General features: G+C 43.9%; 1 protein-coding gene across 6 annotated transcripts in view; it reads left to right on the forward strand.

Annotated features, from left to right (window-relative positions):
• ADAMTS12 (ADAM metallopeptidase with thrombospondin type 1 motif 12) overlaps positions 1–21,998 on the forward strand; it is a 298,365-nt gene extending 276,367 nt beyond the window's left edge. For all 6 annotated transcript variants that reach the window (XM_027605495.2, XM_027605491.2, XM_027605493.2 and 3 more), the window contains 4 exons: positions 3,834–4,010; positions 7,087–7,230; positions 13,799–13,952; positions 20,510–21,998. In XM_027605495.2, coding sequence (XP_027461296.2) covers positions 3,834–4,010; positions 7,087–7,230; positions 13,799–13,952; positions 20,510–20,688 — 654 coding nt within the window. In that variant the 3' untranslated portion in view covers positions 20,689–21,998. The remainder of the gene's footprint in view (positions 1–3,833; positions 4,011–7,086; positions 7,231–13,798; positions 13,953–20,509) is intronic.
• The last annotated feature ends 940 nt before the right edge of the window (positions 21,999–22,938 follow it).

The raw sequence follows: 22,938 nt of genomic DNA on the forward strand, positions 1-22,938 counted from the left end.
CACAGCTGTTACCAAATGCTCCCGATTTTAAGAAACCATCAACAGGGGGACACGTCATCCAATTAATGACAGCTTTTCAGGAAGAAAGAGAACACTATACAATAAATATGTACATCAGTTGTAAGACACATGCCAATTTCAGAGCATTAAAATTTCTATGAGGAAAAAAGAGGGAGTGTCGTCATGCAGGAAATTCAGGAAGTGACAAAATGGGTTTGAAAAGCCTTCCATTGGGTTTGACACCAAAGCGATGCATCTCCCACAGCTCCACTCACCGCCTAGTGGAACATCTTGATCCCTGCACCTTCTGAAGTTTTGTAAACTGGTGATTTGACAGCCCCTTTATTTGCTTTCTGAGAATGAGCACTTCCCTTTTCATAGTTAAATCTTAACAGATCTTGACTATTTCTGAAATGAATCAGAAACATTTTTACATTTTTTCTTGGAATGTTCTGTCTTCCCTCGTAGGCCGTGTTGCACTTTTATTTCAGCAGTCATTGACTTTTGCTGGAAAGTGAGAGAAAGTGGCAGTCTTTCCTTATGGTCTTGGGTTTCAAATATTTGCTAATATATTTGCCTATATTGCTAGTCTTTCTGTCTTATTCTCCTTCTTGCCTTTGTGTTTATTAGATTTTACAGATTGTCAGTGGCATTGCTACATTTTTTTGGATCTGAATTTTTAGAAATGAACTCATAGGGAAAGAGCCCCTTTCTTGCTAAATACAGACCATCCCCAACTTTGATATATAACATGTTCCCAGGAACATATATTAAAGTCCAATGTGCAGACGTCAAAACATAGAATTGCATGTGATAAGGGATCCTCTGTCCCCAGAAAGCAAACATTGAGTAGCAAGAAGGTCATTATAGACTAAAAATCACAGCATTTATTTTATTCTTGGTATAATTTGTTGTATGTCTGAACTGTCAGACATGTAACACCCCCGAAGGTTTTAGATTAAGGGATCCCTAAAAAATAGAGGAATGACAATGAATTAGAAACATTTAGGACCACAGGAAGCATGAACCCAAGACCACTCCAGTGAGGACTGATGTCCAGACCATGGGGCTCTCCATGATGGCCCCTGCCCGTCCCTCTGCCCACCCCGACTCTTTGCCCTAGCATTCTGACCAGCTTGCTATTCCCAAGCAAGTCTTGTTTCATAGCACTGTGCCTCTGTATATGCCATTCTCTCCATCTTGAATGTCCCCCACCCTATTTGTCAGCTGAGTGAGCATCTACTTATCCTATATGCTTCAGCTCAAACTTTGGCTCCTTCATTTAGACCTTTCCTGACCTCTTCAGGTGAAATTGCCCACCTCCTCCATTGTGCCCTCACTAGATCATGAACAACTTACGATGTAATCTTTATTCCTTCTACTCATTTATGTAACTCTCCTCTCCTGTTAGATTGGAGTATAGAGTCTGGAACATAGAAATACCCAATAACTGTAAGGGAAGTGGGGGTGGCATGGGGGAAGAGATGGAAGGATGAATTTTGGTGCTGTTCAGCTTAGAATTTTTGGAATGAAATATTTAATCTTAAGGGTCTTACGAAACTGTTCAGCATAAGGAAAGGAACAGAAAAGAATTTTTTTATATCCCAATTTAGTATTTGGTTCAACTTAGAAAGCAAGAAAAGTATTCTGAAATCAGAACAGAATACAAATGCAGCGATCCCATATTTCATACCACTCCAGAATGTTGGGATAGTCTAATCATCTAGTTTAACCTTTCCACACCAATGGAGAAACAGAGGCTGAGACGAGCGGTGGTTAACCCACAGTCAGGTAACCACTTGCTGTCAGGATCACACCAGAGTGCAGTCTACCGACCTCCCAACGCTATGCTCGAGCATTTCACTATTCTTGACTGAACACCCTATGTGAGTCCAACATGGAACGTGTATCAGGATGACTTTGTAAATCAAAACAACACAAGGGAGAATTGTGATTTCATTTTCTCTTCCAGTGGCTCCTATAAGCTAAGGGTATTTTTCATTCTAACTTGATCTGGTCTGCAGATCACACTAGTTGAGCTGAGGTGGTAACTGGAAAATGAGCACTTTTGGTCACAGTAGGGCATTGGCCAGGCTTTTTGTTCTAGTCTGACTTCTGTCCTCAGTCTGGTCCCCAGGCTCCAGGTTAGGAAAACATGAATCCAAATGACTGTCCTCTAGGGCAGTAAGAAAATGAATATAATAATTGGCATTCAGCATACAAACAGAACAGCATTAGGAGTGATTTAATATCCTGCCCCTTCTCTCTTGCTAACTGAACAAGAGGCTGTTTTGAAAATGGAATGGAAAAGTCATGGTTTAGTGAGTGTCTTCCATTATTTATTTCAGCATATTAATAAAGTTCATTTCCCACTGAATGAATAACAAAAGGGGAATGCTAATTTGAAAATTAAATTTGAAATAACAGATTGCAGCAACAAATGAAAAATAGGAAAATAAAATCTCATTTCATACTTACATCTTGTAAAATTCCCTTGTCCTAATACAGAGCCCTGTTGCTTTATCACGTGCTATTTCCCAGAAATCTGTTTTGTCAAATGAATGGCTGCTTTGTGTGGAAATTATTAGCATGTTTCCTCATTCGCTCTGTGGCTGATTTCAAACTGACAGTTACTTTTTACTTTGTGTACTTACCAAATGGCCGGAAAGTGAGGTTTTTAAAAAAATTTATTTATTTATTTATTTATTTATTTATTTATTTGAGAGAGAGAGAGAGAGCATGAGCGATGGGGAGGGGCAGAGGGAGAGAGAGAGGCAGACTCCCCACTGAGCAGGGAGCCTGATGCGGGGCTTGATCCCAGGACTCTGGGATCATGACCTGAGCCGAAGGCAGCCACTTAACCAACTGAGCCACACAGGTGCCCAGGAAAGTGAGGTTTTTTATTTGTTTTGTGTGTGTGTGTGGGGGGGGGGTGCTCTTTGGCAAGTGTCATTTATTTTTAAGAAGCTAAACATTCAATTTATGGAAGCATTAGAGCATCAGTCTGTCCCTTGTCACATGGGCCAGCAGGATGCAGGAGATGCTATGCAAGCTGTCGGCATGTGGGAGGCGGGCAGTGAGGAGGGCCTTGTAATGGCTTTCCATGAGCCTGTGCTGAGCAAACTCTCAGTGATGAAGGCAGGGGATGTTGGCTGTGGGAGGAAGGCTGGCGGTAGGGACAAGCACAGGGTTTGCTCACTCCCATGAGTCAAACCACTGAGCAGTTATTCCAATTAATTCCCTCATATAGGCCCTTCACTTGACAAAGGGCAGCCCATCCTGCCTTCAGAGTCACGGAGCAAACAGGTTTTTAGCAGGATTCTGAGGGAGAGATGGGTGTGGCTTGGCAGACACATCCCCTTGTGGGCAGCCTTTGTCACCCAGGATGACTACACACCAGAGGGACAGGCTGCCCACTGAGGCAGACCTGCACCTGCAGACACCCGACGCCAGGCTCTGTGGTCTTCACCACAGCCCTGGGAGATGCAGTTATATCCCAGTTTACAATTATGACACCTGAGGCTCAGAATGTTTCTGTGACTTGCCCAAGAGCTCATGACAAGTGAGTGACAGAACGGGACTTGCCACCCAGTCCTTAGACCTCCCCACCTGTGTTTTCTGACATGGGCAGCCCCATCTTTGGTTGCTGCTTGAGTGACTCCCTCTCCAGGGCCTGTGAGGGAAACAGGTCACTTGAGCTAGACTTCACCCTCCTTTGTGCCTGGAAGCCTTGGAACTCCACGGTTCTCCCTGCAAGCCCCCCTGGAATTCAGGGGAATGGAAGCCTGGCGCCAGGGACCCAGGCATCCCCTCCTGTGTCCCTCTCCGTGCAGTGTTCCAGAAACTGCAGCGGGGGCTTCCGGATCCGGGAGATCCAGTGTGTGGACAGCCGGGACCACCGCAGCCTGAGGCCGTTTCACTGCCAGTTCCTGGCCGGCATTCGTCCCCCACGGAGCATGAGCTGCAACATGGAGCCCTGTGAGGAGTGGCATGTGGAGCCCTGGAGCCAGGTATGGCCTCCCGATACATCGTCCACAGACCCGGGCAAATGTGAATCTCTATGTTACCTTGCGAGTCTAGAAGTCAGGGAAGACCACACGTGCATCGTGACAATGACAGGCCTCCATTCAGTGGCCCAGCACTGTATGGAGGAGGCCGAACAGGTCAACTTAAAGACTACGTTGTGTGGTTTCAGCTGTGACAATGCAGTGTTTTAGCACAACCCAGTATCCCTATGGATATACTGGGCACAATTGGGGTCCATGTTGGGGGAATGTACTCAGACCACTCTGAGGAGAGCCATTGAGGGCAGAGTCTCACATACCTCTGCTAGGCCTCTGCCTAGTTGAGCTGGGGGTCATGGCCAGCTCCTTTCCACACACAGTATATTTTAGAGTTCCACCTCTCAGTTCAATGCCCAGATCATTGTTTATACAAATAAAAGGAAGTGTGTTTGTGCCTGTATGTGTCTGTCCTCTGTTTTGTGAGGGCCTAGGCTCTGCTAGGTCTTTGTGCTACGACAGCACATGAACGGAAAGTGACTGTTCTTCTCATTTGCCAATAGGCAAGTACATCAATAGCTCCCAAAAACTACTCCCAGCCATATCCATGTGTGGTAGAAAGAAGAAAAAAAAAGGAACCCAGCATATTTTGAGTGTGTCTGTGGGCTAGGCATTTTGCCTACAACACTTGGTTTAATTCTCACAACAACCCGAATAATAGGCTTTATTAATTTCATTGTATAGGTGAAGAAATTGAGATTCAGAGACTAAGAAATTTACAACAACCGAATAACAACCCGAATAATAGGCTTTATTAATTTCATTGTATAGGTGAAGAAATTGAGATTCAGAGACTAAGAAATTTACATGCGTTCACACAACTAGAAAATAAATGGTGGAACATCAGTTTCAGCACAAGGCAGACTCCAGTGCCTGTGCTCTTTCTACCGTAGCAATTTGCCCAGTAGGCATTGAACAAAGAGTGAACTAAGGAGAAAGAGTGAATCAGTAACTGTTTGTGGGGGTTGGGGTGGGGGGGACCAAACCTTCCACCTGCTCGGGAAAGGAAGGTGGTGAACCGCAAGTATAGGATACAGAGTTAGTGTCAAAGCTTACAGAAGACTGCCCCACCCCAAGCCACTTCCTGTCTACATGTCAAGCAGCCATGCTGATTCCTGAGGCTCTGGGCCAGTACCTGGTGCTTTCTGGGGCAGCAGCTACCACTGTCCCTTCTTTCTCCTCCTTCCCTGCTCAGCTCTAGGGCACATAAAGTGCCTGCTATTCCCACACTCTGGACCTACGCCTCCAAGCCATCCATGTATGATGAGCCTGGTGACAGGTTTCAGAATCCAGGAATCTGCAGAGGAGCCTTGTAGAGAAATGCAACTGTAGGTTTTTAAAGATGAGCCATCAGATCTGCTCTCTGAAAAAGATGTGTTCTGGGAGCCCCAGCCAGGAGCTGTTCCCTGAAGGGCTCCCACCACCCTCTTTTCTGAAATTGTACTCTGTGTGAGCAAACCACACAGTTGGAAGACTACCCTCTGAGGGAGATGGAAAACGCAAAAATCATTTTGAGTACTTCGCTGGAGCTTTTGAGAATCTGGGAACCCTTAGGTGCTTTACCCTGACTACTCATGATGCTACTTTGTCTGTACATACTAGCAGACTACCATCATGAGAATATTGTGGGCCCCTTCACTTTGTCAGCCAGCCCAGCCTTCCAGCATGGAAGAAGCATTTCTGCTGTGGGGATGTCTCTACAGGAGAGCTTCTCAAATTTTAGCACACTTCAGAATCACCTGGAGGGTTTGTCAACACAGAGATGCCTGGATCCCACCCCCAGAGTGTCCAATTTTGAGGTCTGGGGTGGGGCCTGAATTTTGCATTTCTAACAAGTACCCAGAAGATGCTAAAGTCGCTGGTCCGGAGACCACACTTGGAGAACCGCTGGTTTGTACTTTCTTCACCTCCTTTCCTGGACATTATGTGGCCAGGTGGCCCTGAATATATGCACACGTGTAGGTATGATGATCTCAAATGGGGGAATCCCTCGCCTCTCCTCATATAGGGTTAAAAACAACAAATACGCAAAAAAATCCATGTTGATTCTCAAAGTTGGAATATCGTGAAAGCAATAGAATAGTTCTTTTATTGAGCAGAAAGCATTTATTGCATGTAATTATCCTGTTTTCTATGGCACCACCACTCAACGTCGTGCCTGATGTGATGGGCAAGATGTTGCCAACCATAATTATTTTGTTGTTGTTGTTGTTGTTGCCATACCATAATTAAGATTTTTAAAAGTACTTTCTTTTTAATTTTTAAAATTTTATTATGTTATGTTTCAAAGATTCTTAGTGGATAATGTAATTTCGTTCTAGAAACCTTAGGAAAATGAGACAGTAGATCTTATAAAATTATATTAGTGAGCAAAAACCTGACGTGTTTTAGAGTTGTATCACTTTAGGAATCCAGCTTGTCATCTCAAATTTGTTTTTGTGAGCATTACAGTCAGTGGATCAGACCCTGGGGCAAACCCATCAATTCCCCTATTCCAAGTATGGACAAATTTAATTCTAAAGCATTTTGTAGTAGGTAAGGAAGACTGAATCCCATTTTAAGAGGAAATAAAATTCTGTTGCAAATGTGTGCTCCCTGTTTGGACTGTTGGAGCTAATCATAATGAAAACACCTACATTTTACATTCTGGTTTCTAGATACTTGTGCTAGAAGTCGGAATGCAAATAGCATGATGTCCATTCTGGAATGACCACTCATTTAGGTTTTTAACCAGAATTCCTTCTGTGTGACATACTGTTTTACATTGAACTATGTAGCATCTTCTGATTTTTTTTCTCCTCTTCATATCCTCAGAATGCCCTTTATTAATTTCCTTCTCTCTCTTTAATTTTTGTTTCATCACTGTTATGCGGTCATCACGAGGACCCTGGCGCAAATTCCAGTAGAGACACTGGTATTCTTAATAGCTCTGTAGACAACAAAAATGATAATAAGAAGTTCTTCCCTGATCACTGCAAATGTCGTCAGGTGATTTTTACCTAAACGTGTCCTTGCCCTACCTCAGTGTTCCAGGTCCTGTGGAGGCGGAGTTCAGGAGAGAGCCGTGACTTGTCCGGGAGGCCTCTGTGACTGGACGGAAAGGCCCACGCCCACGGTGCCCTGCAACAGCCACCCCTGTTGTCACTGGGCCACTGGAGACTGGGACCTGGTAAGAGTCGGTTATATTCCCTTCCATTTACTTTAGTCTTTTAAAAAATAGCATTTTTTTTCTCTTGATTTCAAAGGTAAGGTACATTCATTGTCAATGTTCAGTGTCTCCATTGATTTACAGAGGGTTTCTACATATTTTAGGTCGGGTACTCTTCTGCCATCCACACCTCTAAGTCTGCTAAAAGTTGATCCTTAACTGACATGTGGTTCAATGTTTACTGTCTTGAGCTCAGAAGAGAAAAGTTCAAATACTATCAAAAGAAAACAGATCAAATACCAATATTATCCCAGAGGCACAAAAACCTAAGGAAAGGCAATTTTGGGTCCCAATACCTTGGATCCTGGGGCTTTTCCTGAAGCAATCAGGAATGGATATGCCCTGAAGCTTGAGGCTTAGCCTGATTTTGTGAGTTTCAGATCTTGTCAACCCGCAGATCATCTTGCCAGATGGCCAGCCTGTTGGATGGAGAGACAAACAAAAAATTAAACTGCAAATGAGGGAAAGATTGATTGTCCTCACAGAGTTTACTTGTTATGTAAGTAACTGTATCAGTGACACTGACAACAAAGAATATTCTCCCATAGACAGATTGTGCCATCCCTCTGATTTGTCATATCCTGGATTCTCTAGAAAATAGAGTCTTAAGGCCAAATCTAAAACTTTATTAGTTTATTAGGAAATACAATGTCAAGGACGTAGGGATGATGGGAAAGAGGAGGGAGACAGGGAAGGAGGGGAAACGAATATGAGGTGATACGTTACCAGACTGACCACGTGTCCTAACTGACCACTGCTCGGGGTCAGGAACAACTGGTTGCTTGCTCTCAAAAGAAGGCCTTCTAAAAGCTGTATAAACTACCTCCTCTTAGGGTAGTTTGTCCAGGGGCAGGAAGGGAGGAAATGATCTATTGGCTCCTATCTCTTGGGATTGGGTAAAAAGTCTCCTCTCAGATGACTAATATCCCCTGTTGTCCGGGGTTATTCATGTGTGGGCATTGGGCAGGCCCCACCATGTCTCATGTCTCAACAAGAAGAGAGTCGGGAGGTGAGAGGCACACAGCATGGACATGGTGTGCAGGCCAGTGGGTTGGGCTGTGCCTTCCTGAAGTTGGTTACCACCTCAGCGGGGACGGATCAAAGGCCAACAACTGGGAGACGGGGAGGTGGGGGGGGGGTAGGCAAGAGGATCTGATACACAAATCCCTCAACTATTAATATTTTTTAAAGTAGCTTGTTCTTGTATATTTTGATAGTTATAACACAGGCCAATGCAGTATTTTTGCCAAATGTAATGCCCCCAGATACTTTGAAGCCACTATATCCTTATTGATTCTCATTGTTCAGAGTGGTGCGGTTGCTCCTGCATGCCCATGACCGGTTCACAGGCTGGCATGTGTTCTTGAGAAAGGCTTCTGCTGGCACATCCAACTCAAGGTTGTGCTGGTCTCTGACTATCACCCATTTGAATCCAGGAAGAACAAGATGATTCATTAGTGCTAAGGGGACATTGTACATGAATCGTGTGGCCTGCAGAAATACAAAAAATGCATCGTTTATTATTTTCATAGCTTACAAAAATGTCCAAGAGACAAGGAAAAATGATGTCAGCCACTTCATTAGGTAGACAGGGCACATAGTACTTTCTGTGAATTCCCTATTTTCACTGGCATCTAATGTTGATTCATGAATTGCCAAAGGATATACCGGTGTCAGGGCAAGCTTTTGTTTGTGCATCCCACTGAGCTGTCTGCCAGGGCTAGCCCCCAGCTTTCACCCTGTCCCCATGGGTCATGTGAACAGTGGAAAATGTCACGTGCAATTGTAATTTTTTTCATCTAAATGTAATTTAATCACTGTATATTTGGGCATCTTACAATATCTCCCTTGGAAAATGACTTCATTTCCTGTTCCCTAGAAATTCAATTACTCCAAAACCAAATTTCTTCATCCATCATTGAGTTCAGAACCTTTAAGATGAAACCCAACAAATAAATGTGTGTTTCGGGATTAGGCTTTTCCAAAAATACCCTGGGGTGGGGGGGGGGGGCGCCTGGGTGGCTCAGTCAGTTAAGCACCTGCCTTCAGCTCAGGTCACGATCCCGGAGTCCCGGGATTGAGCCCTGTGTTGGGCTCCACCCTCAGCGGGGAGTCTGCTTCTCCCTCTGACCCTCCCCCCACCATGCTCTCTCTCTCTCTCAAATAAATAAATAAAATCTTAAAAGAAAAATACCTTGGAACCTTGGGTAACAATATAAGGATCACTAAGCAGATCATATATGACCATTAGAAGAAAATAATTGCTATAACATGAACTATCATGAAAATGTTAAAAATGTGGGCCCCATTAAGGAACACAAAATCCCATAGAAGATTAACAACTACAGATGGACATTTTTAAGTCTGTCGATTCCCTGAGGCTCTAGTACCTTATTATTCATTGTAAAGGAAAGCTGAACGATATTCTTTCTGGCAAGAAAGATAATGATAGCCCAGCAAATATTACAGTAATGACGTGTGAAGCATATCCTGCTCTTAAGGAACTCACTGAGAAGAGAAAATTATCAAAAACACCCCATTTGCCTGTAACAGTGCAGTCAGCTTCTCATTTTGGCACTTAGGTAGCATTCAGTTGTAAAAGGTTTTGTGTGGTGGTGGTTCTTCAATTTCCAGCACCTTTTTTTCAGTTATAATCATCTGTCTGGAGTTAGAACAGAAAGCATTAAAATCAGTGAAAAACTTAAAATACATAGACTGACTCAGCAGTTCTACCTATAATAATTTAGCCCACAAATACACCATCAAACAGAATCCTAGATGATGATAAAGATGTTCATTGCCATGTTGTTTGTAATAGCAATTCCTATAAATAACCTAATCTGCTCTGATAGAACTGGTCAATCTATTAATTTATTATAGTATAGCCCTTTTAAGAATGAGGTAGACCTATATTTCTGAGTTGTAAAAATTTCTAACAGCATAAGTTCAAAATTGCTTTAGAGAGAGTTAGAAGTAACTGCCTCTTGGAGGTGGACATGAGTTAAAGTTTCCCTGGAAGAGCCATGTGTCAAAAGTCCATCAATTGTGCATATCAAAGATGAGGGGACATGAAGAGTAGCTAACACCTACCAAGACAGCTTTTGGAATTGCTCTTGACCTCCAACACCTATTATTAAGTGAAAAAGGCAAATTATAGAGCCCAGGTAACACATGTGGATGGGTTGAACATATATATTTGCCTCTCTTCCCCAAACTGCATTCAATAGAAGAGATAAAAGAATTTAAAAGTGCCACAAATCCACAAAGACAAGAGGACAGGAAACAGTATTGGAGAAGGAGTCAATAAAATTTTGGAAGCTAGAAGCAGATAGCCAAACTTACAGTTGACTTAGCATGCCAGAGAAAGCTGAAAACTGTAGAATAGCAGAGATTTCCCAGGTACCTCTGAGGCAGCAGTGTGTGTGTGTGTGTGTGTGTGTGTGTGTGTGTGTGTGTGTGTGTGTGTGTGTGTGTGTGTGTGTGTGTGGTGGGGCGGGGGGATGGAGTTGCTTGAAAGTTTATGAAGAGAGGCAGTTGGATCTTTAGATCTTTCCTATATCCTGACCATAGCCTGGAGGTCTTCTCACTGGAGAAGCAAACCAAGAAAGACTTTGGAATCAGTCCCAGTTGGTAGGGACAAAAGAGCTTATCTCACCAATGATCAAGTGAAAATACACACAGTAAATAGTGTCCTTCCCCCAACAGAGCTCCACAAAGGCAGGGGACTGGGTTAGCCCCAAGAGAAAAAAACCCCACATAATAGATCTCTTCCTGATCACCTTATATAAAGCACCTGTCAGTACCTGCCACACATGAAACTTCCAGTCAGCTCGTAGGTACCTCATCTTAAGTCAATAGCCTAGGATTACTGGACATTTGAAAAAAATCTATCATACCAAGGACAAAATAACACAGAACAAAAGAAACTCCAAGGAAGAGAGACCTTGAAAGAAACATCGAATTCCCCCCCCCGCCAAAAACTATACTCTCTTCAGAGAAACAAGAGACTACATCCGTGACATAGCTTCCTAGTACAGCTATACAAAAATATTCAGAGAACATAAGAAAAACTTAAAAATTTTTATAATAGCAAAAGTAAAAATGTAAGTATAAGGATTGGGAAAATAATGTGGAGAAATCTCTCAAGGAGAACAAAGACAAAAAGAAAATAGGATAAAAGATAAGAAACGTAGGGGATCAGACCAGGAGACATAACATCAGAATAAGATTCCAGAAAGGGAGAGTGGGGATGGAATAGAAATGAGGCAGGCAAAGAATTAATAGAAGAAAATTCTCCAGATTTGGAGAACATGAGGCTCCATGCCCATTAAATGTTATAAGAAAAAGGAAAGTCAGGAGAGCGGAGGACCTGTTTCTACACCAGCAGAAGCAGAAAACAAATCTGACTTTACATGGTTGTTACTGGGACTGAACTCAAGGATATCTCCTGAGCACTTAGAACTGTGTCTACCAGGAATTAGTAGTAAGTGCAAGAAAATTATTCAGTGAAGATGCTTGCATTAGTTCTAAAATATCTAATGTTCCTCCTCTTCATATTTCTCCATTCCATCCATGTTGTTTGAGTGGCAGCAACACCAGAGTTTTATAGCTGCCCACAGGGTGAACCTTTGCCGATCATCTGCTGAATCCTGAGAATCAACATTTCCAAACAGAACAGTTTAAGCTGAAGAGAACCCTTGCGCTTTGATTGGACAGGGCATCCAGGACTGAGTGAGACTAGCGTGGAGTTCAGCTAATCAGCCTTAGCCCCATCCCTATTTTGGGATGCTCAGTTCTACACAAAGATTCCTTATTGTTGCTGCTTCCAAAGAAGTGGAACTGAGCATTCAGAGAGGTGCACCTTCTCTCTAAAACCCCCAACTCACAGCATTACTACTATTAACAGAACCCAAATTAGCAACCATGCTTAATCCTCCAATTAAGTACCACTCAAATTCATGCATCTTCTTTATCACAAGTCGTTTTCATTGACTAATAAATGCATGGACAGTGACCTCTCTGCTTATTTTTGTGCTTGGCTTGGAATTAGTTCTTTCATCTTAATCTGCCCTGCCCAAGAGGGCCAGGAGGACTTCCACACCCAGGACCAGCCCAGCCTGGCTCCATCAGACCCTTAGGAGCAGAAAGCAGGAAGGGAAGTCATTTGTTCTTTATCTAACAACCTTATTTTACAGAGAAAGAAAGAAAGAGGTTGAGCGAATGATCCAGGACAATATGAAGTAAATGGAAAAGCCCATCTCTGGAATCCTGGTCCAGTACTCTTTGTCAAATTCTGGCTTGATTAATTTCCCTTGTTCTTCACGCTGTCCTCTGTTGCACACTTTTGTTTATTCAGGATCAGCTCAGTAGTTATTTCTTACTGGCTTCTGCCCTCTGGGAGGTTTTGATTATATAAGAAAGATAAGGCTAAAAGTAATAAAACACGAAATAGATGTTAATCATTAGAGTATGTGGGGTCCACAATAGCCAAAATGTGGAAGCAACAGTTTGGAAGTATCCAAACAGATGAATGGATAAACAAAGTGTGGTATAAACATACAATGGATAGTATTCCAGCTTAAAAGAAATTCTGGCGCATGCTATAATGCAGAGGAACCTTGGAGACATTATGCTAATTGAAATCAGCAAGGGCCAAAGGACAAATATTGTATGATCCCACTTATATGAGGTAACTACAATAGTCAAATTCATAGAGACAAAAAATAGAATGGTGGTTGCCAGGGGCTAGGGCTGGGGCTGGGAGATGGGGAGCTCTTATTTAACAGGGACAGTGTTTCAATTTGGAAATATGAGAAAGTTCTAGAGATGGATAGAGATGATGATTGTACAGCAGCGAGAATGCACTTAAGGCACTGGACGGTATACTTAAAAATGGTTAAAATACCGAATTTTTATGTTTTATAGGTATACACAATAAAAATACTTTTTTTTTTCCACAAGTATATGTGATAAATTCAGACACATGTTCTCACATCCCCAGGAATCCTAAGCTGCTTTCGCAGGCCAGAGAACCTCCCTTCTGCTGGTAGGCCGCCACTTCCTGACACTGGGGTTCCATGTACCTGTGTGGCTTGGGGCCACACATGGGCCAGCCGGGCCCATTCCACATTCTCTCTCCATTTCTCCATGGTTTTCTTCTCCCATTTCTCTTTCCTCACATCTGATTCCCAGCCGCAAATCAAAACGAGTTCAGAGAAACTGGATTCCTGAGGCACCGGGGCCTAGATACGAAATTTTATTCTATTTTTCTTGCTGTTCAACCTTCATCCACATTCTTCAGAGAACCCCATAGTAAATTAAGCCAAATTCAGTCCACAGTCAGTAATACAGACTCCTCCTAAATTCACATCTCCAGATGACTAGTGCTTTATTCTCTGACCCCTTCAAGATGATTCCTGATAGTGGAGACTTCTCCCTACTTGAGCACGGCGGCCTTAGAGGCTCCGCTAGAGCCCCCATGGTGCCGCTGGGGAAGACTTGTGACTCTCCGCGCACCCCTCTCTTTCAGTGCACTGCTTCCTGTGGGGGTGGCTTTCAGAAGAGGACCGTCCATTGCGTCTCCTCAGAGGACAGTACGACCGAAGACCGATGCGTGTGTGATCACGAACCCAGACCTGCAGAATTCCGGAAATGCAGCCAGCAGGCCTGCAAGAAGAGTGTTGGTGGGTGAACGACTTCGCCGGCTGGGGAGAGAGCTTTTCATAAATAAGGTGTCCCGTGTGAATCGATGTGGTTAGTTTTAGTCCCCTGTTTTGCGCCAGGAATCTTTATGCTGAAGAGGCCAGCCAGCTCCACTCAAAGCAAGCTGTCCATTTGGTGAGATTTGACTCTAATTCCTGAGGGGTTATTCATCCATTTTCCTACTCAGAGCGCATTCACACTGACGTCATCCTACACAGATGAGAATCACTTTTGCTTTTTCAGAGATTTCTGAGAGATGTGCCAGCCTTTCTCAGGAAACCAGTCAGGTGCTGAACGGCCTTCTCTGTTGATGCAGCACCACTGGCTTAGATCAGGCTCCACAGAAACAGCTCTGAGGTGCAGATCTGGGTGCAAGGGATCCATTTCAGAAGTGCTCCCGAGGAAAACCATGAAGGGAGTAGGGGAAGTAGAACAGTGGAGGGAGAAAGCACAGCCAGTCAGCTGCTTCAGCCTGGTCCCACAGGGGGGCTCCGGGGTGTAAGCCATGGGTTGGAGCCGTCTGCTCCTGAGGCCCAGGAGCTGGAGTTTCACACTCCCACATTTTTCAACCATGGGCCAAGGGCTACCCCAGCGGAAGGGAATTCACAGGTGTTAAAAGCTCTCTACATGGAGAGACAAACCAGCTCCAGTAGGCTCTGTGGGCAATCCTCCAAAAGAGCCAGGGTCTCTGGGTATTAGTGGCTAAAGAACAGGGATGCTGGGACTGGGGCGTCGGAGGTGACACATGAAAACGGAGCAACAAATCTAAGGAGGGAGACCTGAACAGGGAAGCATCAGTGTTGTCTGCTACATTCAACCTCCACTTTCAGAAAGCATCCCAATACTTAACATGACAAAGGTGATCAGAAGTCATTCAACTTGGGATGCTCACTGATATGTGAGGGTTTTTTTTTTTTTTTTAATTAAATTAAACACCTAGAGAGAAGGTTTTCAGGCAGGGAGAGAGGATTTTTTGATAGTTCCATCTGTTACGAAGTAAAGAATGCCTCTTATAGATGTAGTCCTGAGACTGGGATTTAGAGGGTCAGGTTGAATTTACTCTGCCCCTAATTAAAGAACTGACTACTAGACATCAGCAGCTAAGTGAAAAACTCTTGAAAACCAGCATGTTGGTTGTACACAGTGGTAGTTGTGTTCTGAAGATTCTTCAAGATGAGAGGTAGTGAAGGCTGTGGTCTGTTAATCTATTCCTCACTTCCTTCCAAGGACTGAGGGTGCTGGCGTCCAACAGAGACTGCCATTAGAGTTCATACCCTGAGAAGATTTTCCCTAGAGGTTGCTTGTTGACAAATCATGCACTTACTGAGCAGATATTTGCTGGGCCCTGACTGACTACATGTAAATATAATGTCAAACAAGAAACAAAGCTGCAACCCAGTGACACTGATAAGGGAGGTAAGGATGTTACAAGAGTTCTTGGAAAGGGCATTAACCGTAAACTGGGGAGAGCAGGGAAGGTCTGCAGAGGAAGTGAAGGATGAATAGACAGGTCAGACAGGAGGTTCCTGGAGAGGCCTTCAGTTTCTGCAGTAATCAGGGAAGAATACAAGGTCATGCACAGGAGTCTAACTCAAGTATGAAGGTCATGGGAAGCTAAGAATGGTAGGGCTGGAGGGAAAAGCTGGAGCTTTGGAAGCATGCCAGGGAGTTTGGACTTTATCCCCAGTGCAGAAGGAGCACTGGAATATTCCAGACAGGGGTGTGGGGATGAGAAAGTCATGCTGGCTGCCATGTGGAAGATAGACAAGGAAGACCACTTGGGAGACTGCAGCAGTCTAGTCCTGTTTGACCACGCCCAGTGTTAGGGCCTGTTAAAGTCTACGTAGATAGTCTTTAACTGTTTTATTGCTGGACGGTGCAATCTTCAATAATCGAAACCAGGTTAAATGTATACTTGGTATTTTTTTCTCTTGAAATCTCACACTGACAAGGTGATGACTAACAGCTGACTGGCAACAGATGTAAATAGCAATGAATTCCACTCATCAACAATTATCAGAGCAACAAAAGTTAATTACTAACTCTCCTGAAGGCAGAGCCATGCTTACTCATATAGAAACAACACGAAGAGCAGCTTCAAGAAATTCCTTGCTTTTAAAAACCCACCACCCCCCCTTACCCCTGTGCCCTCTGAAATGCTTTGAAAATAAATCATTCAGTGCCTGGAACCTTGTCAGCCAGCTAGCCGTCACAATAAACATATGCCCTCTGTACATCTTACAAGATCAGATATGAATTCCGCGTGAGGTTTGCTTTCCTCCAGGCCATTTTACTTCCTTTAGATGCCATCTAAGTTGTTGATGATTTAAATTCTAAATCAGAACTACCATTTCCAAAGTAGAGACTGTAAAACCCTAAGTAGGTTAAAAAAATTTTTTTTATTTTATCCAGAAATATTTACTGAGTATCGGGTATATTCTAGGCATTACACTCATAATGATTAAAAAACAAAAGCAAAACTCTTACGCACACCATTCCTGGGGTTTTTTGTTTTGTTTTGTTTTGTTTGTTTGTTTGTTTTAAGGAATGAGGGGTAGAGAAGGCAAGAGAAAGAATAAGGAAAGTAATAAAGACACTACCTAGGCCCAGAGTTGCTACAAATGAACATTTGAGTCAGCAAACTTTCTACTCAGGAATATTCTTCCAGATGAATAGGATTTCATGTTTTCATTTATTCAGCAAATATAAGGGATCACAAGATACATCTCAGACAAGTGCTAAAAAGTGAGAATACAGAAATGAGTATAATACAGCCCCTGGCCTCAAGGAACCCAAACTCTTACAGAAACTGTATTTGTCAGCAATAGTGAAATTGTTTTTCAACTTTCTTTTGTGGGCAAAATATTATCCTTTCAACCTAGACACAGCTGACAACAAAGGAACAGGCTTCTAACTGTCCCTTTAAATTTCCAAGCTTGGTTTCTGTTGAACTGGCAGAGGCAAATTGGGATCTCCTCTCCAAGTTGCCCCTAATTATAAGCATTGTGTGTGCTTCGGCTGGGATCCAGTTTGCTGATGAACACAACAAGCCTTCATTGTTTTATAATAATAAAGAGAACTGTGCAGTCAAGCCATGCCACGATGTTAGGCTCATGGTCATTGTCTAAATGAGCTTCTAAACATGGGCCTGGAACACAGGCTCCCAATTTAGGCCACCACTATCCGTTCTTCCTTCAAGTCCCCCACTCTCGAACAGGAGGACCGCAAGACCCAGCATGCTCCCAGGGCTCCGAGGACCATTGAAAAGCAGGGTTCAAAAAAAAAAAGAAAAGCAGGGTTCATAATCCCATGGTTCCCAAGATCAGGCAAGAACAGCAGGTGTGGCTGAGCCTCTGTTGTTCCTGTAGGTGTCACCTGACCTGCCAGTTGGGGGGCCTATGTTGAACAAGTGAAGATGCTGTGTTCAAGGAACATCTGCCCATGTGACCCCCTCCTCCCCCATCGCCAGTACAAGAGCTTCATTCCCTTGGTGGCAGAGTTTTAGAGGCACTGAAGCAACAACCGAATCCCAGCCACCAGCTACATGTCAGCTATGCAATATTGGGCCAGTTACTAAGCCTTTCTGGAACCCTCAGTTTTTAAAAGAATAGTTATACCTACGAATACATTTCTATATGGATCCAATGAGATGGTATACAGTAAGTACATTACCTGGTATGGGGTAAGTGCTCAATACGTTGTATTTCTGTTATGACTATTGTCATAGGGGAGGAGGTGCATTACTGTCCTAGGGCTACCATAACCAACTACCAGGAACTAAAGAGCTTAAAGCAACAGAAAGGTATTCTCACAGTTCTGGAGGCCAGAAGTTCAAAAAATCAAAGTCTCGATAGGGCCATGCTCTCTGTCTTAGCTTCTGGTGGTTGCTAACAATCCCTGGCTTTCCTTGGCTTGTAGCTGGGTCACTTCAATCTCTGCCTCTGTCCTCACATGGCCAGCTTCCCCTCAGATGTCAGTGTCTTCTGGTGGCTTTCTCTTCACTGTGTGTACCTGTGTCTCCTCCAGGACACTAGTCATATTGGATTAAGGGCCCACCCTATTCTGGTATGGCCTCATCTTAATTTATATCATTATTACACCTTCAAAGAAATATTTCCACATAAGGTCACATTCACATGTACCACTCCCACTTTGGGGGACACTTAAACTTTAGAGGATGTAGTTCAGCCCACAACAGGTTAGGGCTTTGGGAGCCTCTAGGAAGCCCTTTTTAGAATGGTAAACACCCTTGAGAGATCACACCAGAGCCTTATCAGAAAAGGCTCATACCACCACTTACAGAACAGTTCAAGATAGAATGTAGTGCCGTGTTTGAGCAAATATTACAATAATAATGCAAGTTTGGAGACTGATGTGGGCCAGCATGGCCAAGAGAAGCTTCATGAAGAGATGGGATGCAAGCTGAGCTTTCACACTTCCTCTGTCTTCTTCCTTTCCTGAAGTAGCCCCAGAGCACTCCCATACTCATGTCAGGGAAGACGTGGGGCAGAGAGCTACACCACATGCGCCTCTTCCAGCCACCCTCCACAAGGGCTTCGGGAGACACTGGCTAAGAAATTGGAGCAGGCCCGTGACACCCAGGCATCCGTGCTGGTCCTGTTCCAAAGCCAGCAGCCTAGAAAGGAATCCTTGCCTGGTTCTGAATACCAGCGCACGTGATGCCTGGCCCAGACCCCACGGAGAACACCAGCTGCCCTCTTGGAGCTGTGGGAGAGCTCCAAGAGCCCAAATTCTTCTTCCAGTAGGAATCCTTGGCTGAAACGTGTACTCCTTCTGAAACAGAGCACCGAAGAAACTTTCCTGTGGGATTTTAGGAGAGATTGGATTTTATAATAGGCTTAAAGAGGAGGCCTAAAGAATAAAAGAATCAGCAGTGAAGGTTTTTGGGTTCTAGGAACATTGTGCGTTACCGATTCCCAAGTGCCATTCGAACCTGCAAACAAAATAGGATTCTGACAGCTAACCGAAGACATTTATTTCTTTGCAGAAAAACAAGGTGCCATCGAGAGAATGATGAGCTATGAGGAGATTAAAAGCATTTTTTTTTTTTTTTTTTTTGCTTTCATGACTGGAAGGTGAAAAAAAGGCAGAAAGAGGAAAAAATACTCGCACAGTTTTTGGGTAGAGGATAGTACCTCAATCTCTACTTTTACTGCCAGTCCTATTGACAGAAGACAGGAGTCTATGAAAAAAGTTTTTCTTCAAAACTATTCAAATCTCTTCTGTAAGGAAGAAAGCAAGGCAACCAGAGCTCAGAGAGGCCCTCAGGCAAAGTTTGAAACAATTTCACTTTAGAGAAGAAAAATCTGCTCTTTGGGGCCTTACTGAATATCTTCCAGCCCAAGAGTACGTGGACCAGGCCAACCTGAGTACCGCTGCTAGAATGTATGTGCTGGGGACCCCTGAGAAATTCCCTGCATCTTGGATGAGGAAATGAGGCCAAGGGGTGGGGGTGGGGGGGGATGAGGGACTTACTTGCCTAGAGGTTTCAGAGTAGAACAAGGATTAGAATCCAGGTAACTCATCGGATGCTTACTGTGGGAATTATCTGTGTATGTTTTATGCTTTCATCTACGTGGTACATTTCTGGAGGGCAGTGATCACATTTTATATATCTGTAGCTTCTGCTCTGCTGAGCTCTGCTCTGAACCCGTTGGTTAGTCAGCTAGCTGGGTTATTGTCTGGTGCTTTGAATGATATGATTGATAAAACTGTCTCTGTTTAGCTCTGGCTATGCTGCTTACCAGCTGGGTAACATTGTGCAGGTTTTTAACTTCTGTAGGCTTCACAGTCCTCGTTTGTATAATGGAAAGACTCCTATTTGCCTGATAGCACTGCTGGGGATATTAAGTGAAGCAATGCTTGTGAAACATCGCGTTCAACTATCGCATGACAATACTGCAGACCCAAACACCTCTAAACCCAGGGCCTTAAAACTACAATCATGTGTAGTTAGCTCAGCGTCTGAAGGTCAGCTAAGGTTCAGCTAATCTAGCTTAGCCTTGGTTGGCCTTGACTGCCAGCCGTAGGTTCGGTCTAGGTTTGCTCCATGTGTCTCCCATCCTCCGTAGTCCACTAGCTGTGCAAACCAGGTCCTTCTCCTGGGGACAGCAGAAGTTCATCAGGCCGGGCTCATCCCCCTGCACCTCCCAAGGCCCCGTAGGGATCATCTCTACTGATATCACATTGTCCAAGGCAAGTATTGGGCTGAAGCCAAAGTCGAGCAGTGAAGTATTCACCACCCACCAGGCAGCCATGGCAAGGGTGGGAATGTGTATAACACTGTTACACAGTAGTGAAGAACTGTGACTGATAATTCAGTTTAACATAAACACTTTGCACAGTGTCTGTTACATAATCACTGTTCAGTGGGTGTCAGCTACTATGAATTATTGTGAAGCCTTTCTGGGTAGACATATAATAACATCTTCCATTAATAGAAGTTGTGCTCATTCACTTACAAAGGATAATCTTTGTGGTTTTTTTTTTTTTTTCTTATTTTTCTCTCCTTCCACAGATTTACTTTGCACCAAGGACAACTTATCAGCCAGTTTCTGCCAAACACTAAAAACCATGAAGAAATGTTCTGTGCCCACTGTGAGGGCTCAGTGCTGCTTCTCATGTTCCCAGACACACATCGTCCACACCCGAAGGCCAAGAAAGCCACAGTTGCTCAAAAACCCCAAAGCATTCTAAGTCCAGAAGGAAGCCACCCCCCACCACAGACTACAGCAGCCCGGGGACTGACTCGACTGCATTCCAGCCCCAGGAAACCATTTTGCTGAGGTTTTTCGGGTCCAACTTTGGCTCAAAACAAAATCCCCTGTGTCTTATTAGCCACAAAATGCCCTTGCAAAAGCCATGGGACTGTAATGCTTGCTGCTCCCTGATAGGCAGGTGAGATATCCAGGAGGTTCAGGCATCTCCTGGGATGTGCTCTTGGGAAAGGTGCCAAATTAGGTAAGTCAGTGACATGATGTCTTTCCCTCCCTTAAAACTAAAAACGAAGACACCAGATTTTTCCCAGACTACCTCAGGAGTATCAGGAACTAGAACCACATGCATCCAGGGAGCAGTCTTGTTAATTTAGCTTGGTGAAATCATCCTTTTTTTCCTCCTTACTTGGGGAAGCTGCTGTTTAATAGGCGTGGGAGAAATTTCAGGAACATTCCTTTAATTCACCCAGGCAGAGGGCCACTTTCTTCAGCTAGCACTCAGCTGGGGCAGGGAGAGAAAGTGTTGGCTATTATCACTCAGCCCCTGTAGACTCGGTATCTGGGCTCTTTAGACTCTCGTGCCTGCCTAGAGACACGAGAAATGAGAGGAAATGGTCAGAAACTGTAGGATTTAGTAAAGGTAAGGGATTTAGCTTAATTCTAAGGGAGACATCTCTGACTCAAGGATAATTTCTATGAAAACTCTTAAAAAGAAATGAACAGAAATCAATTTCTTGCCGGTATAAGAAAAGAAACATGGACCTTTATACTTCCCACTTTCCTGGCCAATACCTTTCCTTTGGGGAAGAGCTGATGAGTCTTCCCATCTGACTTCCTCTCCAGTGTGTTCCTTGCCTGAATCATCAACTCAGAGGATCAACTGTCTTTCCACTGCTGGGGGTTCCTGCACAACAGCTGCCATAGCCAGGTCCATGGGTGCGACATACCCCCACCTACCCCAAGGATGGAAGATGGAGCTCAAGATCAAAATATTTCAGAGGACCAGGTCAACTGTATTAAGTACAAGAACTTGATACAAACTTCTAGTCTTGAGGGAAAAAACCCACAACTCAAAGTGAGGTTAAACATGACCCCAGTACACCCAATAGTTACTTTTGAAGGTCTGTTCCTTGGTCTGTTCTCCAAGTCAGGAGAGTCCAAAACAGTGAAATGAACGTGAAAATGCTTATTCTGGATGTTCTCACCACCCATCAGGAGGCTGTGGTCTCAAATACAAGGCAACTTTCCTAGTTTGTAAGGGGAGGCATTTACATGAACTGAACCCAGAGAGCGAGGATGGGTGGGTGGGTGGGCCGCTTGACAGAGGAGAAGGCAGGGATGGGGCCTTCATGTCATGAGCAGCATAGTTCAGACGTATGCACAGGTAGAGGGCAGTTACTATTCACCATGGAGCACAGAGTCCCCTAGCTCCCTTGAATTGCCTATCCATTCAGCAGAATGGTGCTATTGAAAAATGGTGCTAGTATCTAGAAGGTGGCAGAACTAACATAAACACATAGATAGATGTGTTTGTACAAGTGGGCAAGTCTATCCACATCCGTTAAATATGTAATGGTGTTGCTGGCCAATGCCAGTTCTATTGCTTGGACACTAGAAGCTTAACATTGTTGTATGATGTGCTTTTTATTTTTTTTTTCAAGCCATTAATGTGTATTATTCTGATAAAGTCCTGTAGAAAATAAAACACTGGGGTTGGGATGGAACTTAAGAAAGAGAAACAGGATGAAAACAGACATGTTTACCTGAAGCCAGGGAGTTTATTTCTCAAAGATGACATTCTTGTATTCTCTGTCTTTAAAGGCAAACATTGCTGGCTGATGATAATCTCTGGTGAAACGACAGTTTTAGAGAGGGGAGCCTTAAATGGTTAGTGACATGAGTGGTGGAGGAGAATCTGGTTTTTTCTAACGAGGCAGTTCACAAAGACTGTTCCTGGAGTGGAGTGTGGGCTTCCGGGGGGCTGGATGTTGTCATTGGGGCTGAGTTATTTCACCTGGTATTGTACTAGCTATCAGAGGCTTATGCATGTCATCAGAGACCTGGATATGACCAGTCTTTCAAAACTCAGGAACAAACCCAGATCCCTGCTGACCTCAGCAAACTCAGCTGGGCCAGATTTCCCAATACACAAAGTGGGCCACGTTATTTATGACCCACGTGGTAAAGATGATAGACGTGGGGGGAGGGTCCGCCCAGATACTCCATTCTA

The sequence above is a fragment of the Zalophus californianus genome, chromosome 5 (genome assembly GCF_009762305.2).
Source record: "Zalophus californianus isolate mZalCal1 chromosome 5, mZalCal1.pri.v2, whole genome shotgun sequence".
Lineage (NCBI taxonomy): Eukaryota > Metazoa > Chordata > Mammalia > Carnivora > Otariidae > Zalophus > Zalophus californianus.